Source organism: Lathyrus oleraceus, chromosome 4, assembly GCF_024323335.1.
Source record: "Lathyrus oleraceus cultivar Zhongwan6 chromosome 4, CAAS_Psat_ZW6_1.0, whole genome shotgun sequence".
Taxonomy (NCBI): Eukaryota; Viridiplantae; Streptophyta; class Magnoliopsida; order Fabales; family Fabaceae; genus Lathyrus; species Lathyrus oleraceus.
This window is the reverse complement of record NC_066582.1, coordinates 128944962-128954787: the sequence shown is the minus strand read 5'-3', so window position 1 is coordinate 128954787 and position 9826 is coordinate 128944962. Positions and strand designations below refer to the sequence as shown.

The 9826-nt window shown below is 36.7% G+C and overlaps 2 protein-coding genes across 2 annotated transcripts; both read left to right on the top strand.

Annotated features, from left to right (window-relative positions):
• Nucleotides 1-4402: 4402 nt before the first annotated feature.
• LOC127136352 (uncharacterized) lies at nt 4403-5922 on the top strand (the record flags this gene model as incomplete). Its single annotated transcript, XM_051062921.1, has 1 exon — nt 4403-5922. A coding segment is annotated over one exon (1134 nt), but the record flags the coding sequence as incomplete, so codon positions are not given.
• A 38-nt stretch (nt 5923-5960) lies between these two features.
• On the top strand, nt 5961-8208 carry LOC127074014 (FACT complex subunit SPT16). The gene has a single exon (XM_051015271.1). The coding sequence runs from the start codon at nt 6578-6580 to the stop codon at nt 7769-7771; it is 1194 nt and encodes a 397-aa protein (XP_050871228.1). The 5' UTR covers nt 5961-6577; the 3' UTR covers nt 7772-8208.
• The last annotated feature ends 1618 nt before the right edge of the window (nt 8209-9826 follow it).

The window sequence follows — 9826 nt, the reverse complement described above, 5'->3', positions numbered from 1 at the left end:
CTACTGCTAACTATTTCACCAATGAATCAAGCTCATCAATTATAGGATAAATAGGCTTCAACGGGTTTCAAACACGGGGTGATAATTTCAGGGTTGATTTTCTGGCTAAGTGGCTAAAAAAATAAAACAAAGAAACAAATTGTGTTTATCATATCAGTGTGCACAAGTAAACAAAAAGTTTCAACAAGAGTCAAATCAAGTTCTAGAGTGACTAACAAACATGAGTGAAATCACACAAGAAAGAAAAAAAATGAATTTTCGTATGTCATTCATTATAACGCTCAAATTCTCACCAAGGATAATGATCAACCACAAATTATGCATAATTTAGAATTTACTTCTACTTATCATACTAAGAATGCAAAGGAAAACACTCTAAGATTTTAGAAAATTGAATTGAAGTAAATAAATTGAATATAAATATGATGAACGAGTTAATCTACTGGTTCGATTTCTGACTTATCACTGGTTACTAATTTGCCAAATCTCTAAGCGGATTCTATTCATATTCGATTACATCATCAATCAAACAAGAAACATCAATACTTTATGGATTACACAACTATTTACCGAATTAAGCAAACGGTTAAAGATTATGCAAATTAACAAAAAAGCTAAGTTAAACGCGATTATGGTTAAGGAACATGCATCAATCGAATTTAATCAACACTACTCTATGACATATCGAATTAAGTATTTAAAATTCACATAACATAATTGAAAAGGAAAAGAAGCTAAATTGATAAATGTAAAAACCTCAAAGTCTTGATGAAAACATGATTCAGTAGATCATCTTATGTGGAACCAAAGGTAGGACTCGTATCATTTTTGTATCTTATTACTATATTTAAAGTCTAAGATTGATGTTGGTGTGTTAGTTCCGCCGTCGACAATGGTCGTGTCTGGAAATGTAAGAGCATAGAAACGTGAAGAAAAAAGATTAGAGAATCTAGGGTTAGTAAGAGAAGTAGAGAGAGAGAGTGAAAAAATAAATTAAGAGGATAATTTCAGGTTTTGAGAGTGTTGGGTCTAAGGTGAAAAAAAAATTCAGGATGGTCAAATATAAAACTATAGGGGTAGTGGTGCAAATTTTAAAATAGTGCACACCCTCATGCTACACTAAATCCGCCCATGATGACGGTCTTCCCGTTTCAAACTCGATGGAATTACTCAGACATGATAAAATAAACAACAAAATATATATTTAATGAAGATATAATAAAATTCAACAAAGAATTTGAACCTAAAAATTGGATAAAGATGTAAACTTACATAAAGTAAATACTCTAAAGGGAGACTTTTGATCCAATACAAAAAAAACTTGAAACAATAATATAGAAAAACAATAACAGCAACAACAATATGTAAAAAACGACAACAAGATAACTTCAATTATGAAATTAAATTGCATAAATAACTCAATGCGAAATATTTATGCTCTAACTAATAAATCTATGGCTAAAAATAAACTTGGACCCCTTTTCACTTTAGTACAAGAAGTACTTATAACCAACTTGAACTCTCAAGGTACCCTAAATCATGCAAAATTGTTGTAGAGAATGGTTGATATTCTTGTTTTAGAAAACTCTTTTAGAGAAGAGTAAATTTTAAAGCTTGTTTGGTAATCCTATTTTAGAAACTACTTTGAGAAATGAGAAAATTTTGAAATTTTTGTAATATTCTTAAAATATATCTTACAAACTCTTCATGTTTTTTATTATATAAAATTACTAAATTTAAAATATATTTATTACTGTATAAGTTGAAACACACCAAAATTAAAATCAAAACTTCGTCATATTATAAGATTTTTTTTATAAAAAAATTACTTTAGCTCAAAGCTACATGACACTAAAAGTTTGTTGAAGAAAAATATTTACCGACTAAAAAACTTAAATAAATAAAAATCTAATATTTATTTATGTTGAAATTGATCTTTTTATTATATATAAAAAAGTAACTTTTATTTATTTAATATGAGCTTTTATAAAGATTAAAATAAATATTACACATATGTGAAAGTGATTATGACATTAAACTTTTTATGGTGATTAAAAACAAAAAAAAAGAAAGATATATTTATGGTGGTACTTGAATCAAGATGCTCATCACACATGTCTGGAAGGAAATATTGGTTTGTCAACATAAAGCCCTCAATGAAGAACATGGTGAAATTTGCAAATAAAAATACTGTAGCAGCTGAAGGTGTTGGTAATGTTCTGATTATGAGGAAAGATGACAAGAGATCAATAATTTCAAATGTGATGTACATACAAGGCATGAAGAGCAATTTGCTCAGCATAGGGCAGTTAGTCGAAAAGAACTACAAGGTGCCAATCGAAGACAAGATGATGTAAGTTCTCGACTCAAATGGAAGGTTGATCTTGAAGGCTCCAATGTCTCAGAATAGAACCTTCAAGATTGAGCTTAATGTGATGGAGCATAAGTGTCTTGCAACAGCAGTCAGCAGAGATGAATGAATATGGCATTATAGACATGGCTATCTCAATTTCAAAGACATCAGAGAGTTAAAGAGAAGAAATATTGTTTTAGGATTACCATAAATCAATATTCCAAACAAAGTGTGTGAAGAATGTGTGCAGGCGAAGTAGCACAAAAACATCTTCAATAAGGATGCAGATCGAATACAATTCTTGAAGTCATATACTCTGAAGAACTCTGACGTTGAAGCTCAAGCTCTAATATCTGAAGACTGCAAGTGATATCTAAAGACTCTACAAGAGATATCTGAAGTCTCCAAGAAATATCTGAAGTCTGCAAGAAATATCTGAAGACTGCAAGAGATGACTGAACTCTACCTCTGAAGACTCTGATCACGCTCACTCTGATACATGCTCAACACATCACCTGATAGAAACTTACCTTGGAAGTATTCTAATTCTAGTACAATTCCTTTTTAAGGAAACTATGGATTATGTCCCAAGACTGCTATGGAAAGGACAAGAAATTTAATACCTTTAACTCTCATAGCTGGCACGAAATCTCTATTGATTTCCCTCCAACGATATCATCTCAAAGTGCTATGTAAAGGCCTCCTCACACCTTGCTAAAAACAACAACTTGATATATAACGAAACAACTTTGCTACAACAACCTTCTCATACTCCAAATACTCTCATTATCATTGTTGTAAGAATAGTTCCATACAAGAATTGTTGCTCAATATTGTGTGGTTGTGTTTTATAACTTTTAAAGTGTGTTTATATTGCTTATCTAGAAGCATTGAGTCAAACACTTGTAACTCTTGAAATTCTTTGTAAATCCTCAAGTGACTTGTTTAAGTCTGTAGACTTGAGAGGGCTAAGAGGTTGTTAAACTCTTAGACGTTTTTGTAATCCGTTGAGATTATTGGATTAAGTCCTTATTAAAGGCGAAATCACTTTGACCGGGTGGACTGAAATAACTTTGATTTTCAAGCGAAACAGGATAAACTCTTTGTGTGTGTGGTGTTGCAATTTTTTATAACTATTATTAAAACAACTTGAACCCCCCTTTCTTGTTTTTCTCTCCCTTCACTAAAGTCTTAATCCTCCATCACATAAATAAAACATATTAATATAAGATTTATTGGTACTAACACTTTATATTTAGAGGTTCTAGGTGGTAATAATGTGATGGTAATAACAACATGTCATACCCCGATTTTGGCCCTGAAAATTTTTCTCCATCAATCACTCGTTTGCATTCTTTCTTCATGACCATTCCATCTGGTCATTATATTATCCAAAAAAAAACATTAGTTGTTGGACTTGCTACCATGACCAGTCCATGTTTGTCTTTTAGGCTTTGTTTCTTGATTTTTGGTATAAGATGATTAATCTCCTTAGCCATGCGGGATTTGAAAACTCTTTCATTTGTTAGAATCAAGTGAACCTCATGTTTCATCTTTCGTTCCAATTTCATCGAGGTGATTATTCATCTGTCATTTGTCTTATTACCAGTTTCATCCCCCTTTCGAGTAAATCATGTGTCAAGTGCAAAATATTTTATTTTGGGTCATCATGCATATTCATTTTCTCATTCATTCATAATTCAAAGAAATTCCATACATATTTCTTCATTCACATTTATATTCTCCATTTCACATTCAAGATTCTACATTTCATATTCAAAATTTTCATTCATATTTCTTCATTACATTGGAAATTTTTCATTCATATTCAAGAATTTCCACATACTCATTCATAGTTCGATTACTTCGTTCATTCATTCAATCATAATCATCCATGTACATGGCATATGAATACCTTATAATCAAAAAAACATCTCATCACATGAATACATGAAGTTTCTAAGATGCAAAGAGAGATCCTTGTCTTGCTACAAGAAACACCAATTTTCATTCATTGCAAATCGTAGGTTATCCAAAAAAAATACATAATTTACAAATGAGCCTGGTCCTCATTCAGCTGGGAGTGTTCCTGAATCCAACCGTCGTTTAGGCAGTGAGTTTCTTGAGCACTCCAATGAATTTCACAGTAAACCTGCTTATCACCATGACTACAGTGCCTGGACAACCTGCCATTTTAATCCTCACAAGCTGCAGCAGTGTCAAATGAATGCTTTTGAGAGCCACTTTTATCCTTATCCTGTCGAGAACCAACTCCAGTGTGTTCCAATTAATATGTTATCTCAGGGTTACTCGCGGGAGCAATATCAAGAATTTCAGTATTTTGTGGTCATAGACTTTGAGGCAACCTGTGATAAGGATAAAAATCCCCATCCTCAAGAAATAATTGAGTTTCCATCTGTCATAGTGAGTAGTGTCACTGGTCAGCTGGAAGCATGTTTTCAAACTTATGTGAAGCCTACCTGTAATCAGCTTCTGAGTGACTTCTGGAAGGATCTGACTGGTATCCAGCAAATTCAGGTAGACAGAGGTGTTACATTGAGTGAGGCTCTACTGAGGCATGACAAATGGCTCGAGAAAAAGGGAATAAAGAATGCCAACTTTGCTGTGGTTACATGGTCTAGCTGGGACTGTCGTGTGATGCTTGAATCTGAGAGCCGTTTCAAGAAAATACGAAAGCCACCTTGTTTCAACCACTGGACCAACTTGAGGATTCCTTTCAATGAGGTATTTGGTGATGTGAAGTGCAATCTAAAGGAGGTCGTCGAGATAGCCGGGTTGGCCTGGCAGGGTCGTCCTCATTGTGGCTTGGATGATGCCAAAAATACTGCTCGCCTGTTGGCACTGCTTATGCACAGAGGTTTTAAGTTTTCCATTACCAACTTCATTCTGTGGCAGACGACTGATCGATCACTTCTCTGGAAGCAGTCTCAAGAACAGCAAAGTGCTTACCCTCATTGCCCGTGCAAAGCAAGGGATGTGATTCATATGAATACCCTAGTCCCAGTGATTCAGTATCATCTTTGTTGTTATTGCGGGGTGAAAAGCAGTAGGGGCATGATCAGAAAGTCAGGGCCTAAGCAAGGGAGCCTTTTCTTTGGATGTGGAAATTGGACTACAACAAGAGGTGTGCGCTGCCATTACTTTGAATGGGCATCTACCTAATTTAAGGGCACCTTTTGATCTTACTATGATCAAATTTCAAGTTTTTTTTATATATGTAAAAAAAATGAAGAGGAAATGGCTATGAAAACGATGAAACCCGTTATTTTCCCAGAAGAAATGCCTAGCATTTTGAATATCATAGCATGCAGTTACCTCATTGAAAGATCCTGACATCGGTATTCGGAGGCGTGCTCTAGATTTGATTTATGGCATGTGTGATGTTACAAACGCAAAGGATATAGTTGAAGAACTATTGCAGTATCTCAGCACAACAGAGTTTGCAATGCGTGAAGAATTGCCACTTAAAGCGGCCATTCTAGCCGAGAAGTTTGCACCAGGTCTTTCATGGTATGTTGACGTGATTATTCAACTAATTGACAAGGCTGGGGATTTTGTTAATGGTGACATCTGGTTTTGAGTGGTATAATTTGTTACCAACAACGAAGACCTACAACCTTATGCTGCAGCAAAAGCTCGAGAGTATCTTGACAAACCTGCCATACATGAGACAATGATTAAGGTCAGTGCATATTTACTTGGGGAATTCGGACACCTTTTGGGTAGACGGCCTGGGTGCAGCCCAAAGGAACTATTTAACATCATACATGAAAAGCTTCCTACTGTATCGATTGCTACTATATCTATACTTCTGTCAACATATGCTAAAATTCGGATGCACTGTCAACCACCAGACCTTGAACTGCAGAATCAGATATGGGCAATATTTAAAAAAATATGAAAGCCCAATTGAAGTTGAAATACAACAACGAGTAGTCGAATACTTTGCTTTGAGTAGAAAAGGTGCAGCCTTAATGGATATATTGGCTGAAACGCCTAAATTCCCTGAGAGACAGTCTGCATTAATTAAAAAGGACGAAGATACTGAAGTTGATACTGCGGAAACAAGTGCCATTAAGTTGCGTGCTCAGTAACAATCTCAAACATCAAATGCTTTGTTGGTAACGGACCAAAGTCAAGCTAACAGAGCTCCTTCGCATGTCGGCTAACTCAGTCTTGTAAAGATGCCCATCACAAGCAGTAATGTGGGTGATATTTCAGCAGATCAAAGATTATCCCAGGATAATGGGACTTCGAATAACTTGGATTCTCAACAACTGTTTGCAGATCTTCTTGGTGATCTGTTGGGTCCTCTGGCTATTGAAGGCCCTCCTAGTAGCAGTGACCACCCTCAGCCAAGCTCGTAATGCAGAGTACAATCCCAAGCGTTTTGCTGCTGTAATTATGAGAATCAGAGAACCGAAAACAACTGCACTTATCTTTGCTTCTGGCAAGATGGTTTATACTGGAGCCAAGGGTGAGCAACAGTCTAAACTGGCAGCAAGGAAGTATGCGCGTATCATCCAAAAACTTGGTTTCCCGGCCAAATTTAAGGATTTCAAGATCCAGAACATTGTTGGCTCCTGTGATGTTAAGTTCCCGATACGGTTGGAGGGTCTTGCATGTTCCCATGGTGCTTTCTCTAGTTATGAACACAGAGCAGATATCTGGGGCTCTTCTGATGCAGTTGCTGTTGCATGTCCTCCACCTTCAGAAGATCTAAGATACCTGAAATCTACTGCTCTATTCTCGTGGCTCCTTGGATTTGAGTTCCCGGAAACAATAATGGTCTTCACAAAGGCGCAGATCCATGTATTGTGCAGCCAAAAGAAGGCATCTATTATCGAATCTGTCAAAAAATCTGCCAAAAAGTCAGTTGGTGTGGAGATTGTATTGCATGTCAAGCCTAAAAATGACGATGGAGCTTCTCTTATGGATGCTATTGTCCGGGCCATCCGTGTTCAGTCAAAGTCTGATGGCCATGATTCATCCACTGTTGGACACATAGCTAGGGAGGAACTTGAAGGGAAATTGCTTGAAGCATGGGCTGAAAAATTAAAAAGTTCAAAATTTAATCTGAGTGATGTGGCAAATGGGTTTTCTGCAAAAAGTAATGAAGAAATTACATCCATCAAGAGAGCCGCATACCTCACAACCAGTGTGATGAAGAACTTTGTAGTTTCAAAGCTTGAGAATGTAATTGATGAAGAGAAGAAAATTTTACATTCCACATTGATGGAGGAGACTGAGAAAGTTATACTGGAGCCTTCAAAAGTCAACTGTAAACTGAAGGCAGATAATGTTACCCTCCAATTTTTCAGAGTGGGGGGAAGTTTGATCTTAGGCCTAGTGCTGTCAGCAACGACGAGGCACTTTACTACGACTCTGCCAGTGTAATTATATGTGCTGTCGGTGCCCAGTACAAGAGCTACTGCTCAAATATAGCTAGGACCTTCTTGATTGATGCAGACCCTATTCAAAGTAAGGCTTATGAGGTTCTTCTTAAAGCACATGAGGCCACTATTGGTTCTTTAAAGCATGGAAATAAGTTGAGGTGCTGCTACTGCTGTTTCTACTGTAGTTTTGGCATGTCTCAGCTGGTTCTTTCAATGGCAGCTTTGTCTTGCAACGGTGGTAGCCGCGTTTGCATCGTGTAGACATCATGCCGCTGTTGTTTGCTCTGCAGCTTTTGGTGGTGGTTGCTTGCTGTATTTTGGAAGTTCGTATTTCTGTTTCGCTGTTCGAGCTGCAAGTTTGTTTTAGAGGTTAGCTTTTGGAGGCCTTTGCATTGCCGGCTGTCGTTTTGGAATTTCCTACTATGTACATGTGGATGGTGTTGGTGTAAGTCCTAGAGGCCAATACTTTTGGTACTTGTATCGAATTATTTATTAATAATAAAAGGCATTTTCTTTATTATGGTTGATTAATAAAGTCCCTGGAATAGATAGTCCGTTTAATGTATTAAGTGTGACTTAATCATGAGAGCACATTAAACATAAGGACACTATTCTTAAAGTATCCGTAGTCGAGCTTTAGTGTGAAGTGGGATAACATTAAAACATTAAGACTATTATGTTTGTAGACTGATGATCACATCTCATGGATCATGGATAAAGAGTTATCAAGTCTTAAACATAGGTATGAATATTAAGAGTAATATTTATACCGGATAGACCCGCTATGAGAATACTATATAGAAAGTTATGCAAAGTGTCATAAGTTATTCTCATGGTGATAATGGTGTATACCACTCTTCGACCTGAAACCACTATGGACCCTAGATGTAGAGTCGAGTGCTTTATTGCTAATCAAACGTTGTCCGTAACTGGATAACCATAAAGACAGTTGATGGGTACTCCACGAAGCATGCTGAGGGACATGAGTGACCTAGATGGAATTTGCCCATCCTGCATAACAGGATAAATGTCTATGGGCCCAATATTGAACTGGACAAGGATGACATGGTCTATGCCTTGTGTTCAATATAGACATAAGGGCAAAAGGGTAATTATACACATAAGTATTATCACAGAAGGTTTTGTCAGATCACATGACATTTTCGTGTCTTGGGTAGCAGTGATGTGTTGCTAGATACCACTCACTGTTTATTATGTTAAATGCGTGATTTAATATAATTGCCAATGTCACGAAAACCTACAGGGTCACACACAAAGGACGGATTGATGAGAGATAGAGTAACTAAGGAATACCGTAAGGTACGGTGCCCTTAAGTGAATTATAAAACATCGTAAGGTACGGTGTACTTGAGTAGAATACGAAATATGGTAAGGTACCATGGGCTTAAGTGATTTTGGGCATATTATAAGATATGGGCCAAAATACACTTAAGTGGGCTTTTAGCTTGAAGCCCACACAAGTGGTTCTATAAATAGAACCCTTGTGCAGAAGCATTAATGGCGGTTGCATTATTTTCGTTTTCTCTCTCTCTCTCTCTCTCTCTCTCTCTCTCTCTCTCTCTCTCTCTCACTCAAAGCCTTCATTCGTACCAGCCAGCACTGAGATTGAAGGAATCCGTTCGTGTGGATTGAGTAGAGACGTTGTCATCGTTCAACGTTCGTGATCGCTCTGTGGATCTGCATCAAAGGTTTTGATCGTCACAAGAGATCTGCACCAAAGGTTTCAATCGTCACAAGAGGTAAATATTCTATCACTGATCATGACCATTCGTAAGGATCTCTAAAGGAGAAAATTTTAATTTTCGTTGCGTTTTGGATCGCAATTCTCCTTCAGATGGATCCTTCAATTGTTTTCCAGTAACTTTCCTGCTGAATTTCTTGCTAGCATACTCTTGAAATCATCTGGAGCCTGCTGGTTTATTGTTCATGCATCTGTATATTGGTGTGTTGCAATGAATACCATGGATTAGAAGGACACTGGTGAGCTAAAGTAGATGCCATTATGGGTGCCTCTTAGTGTTTGTCACTACATACA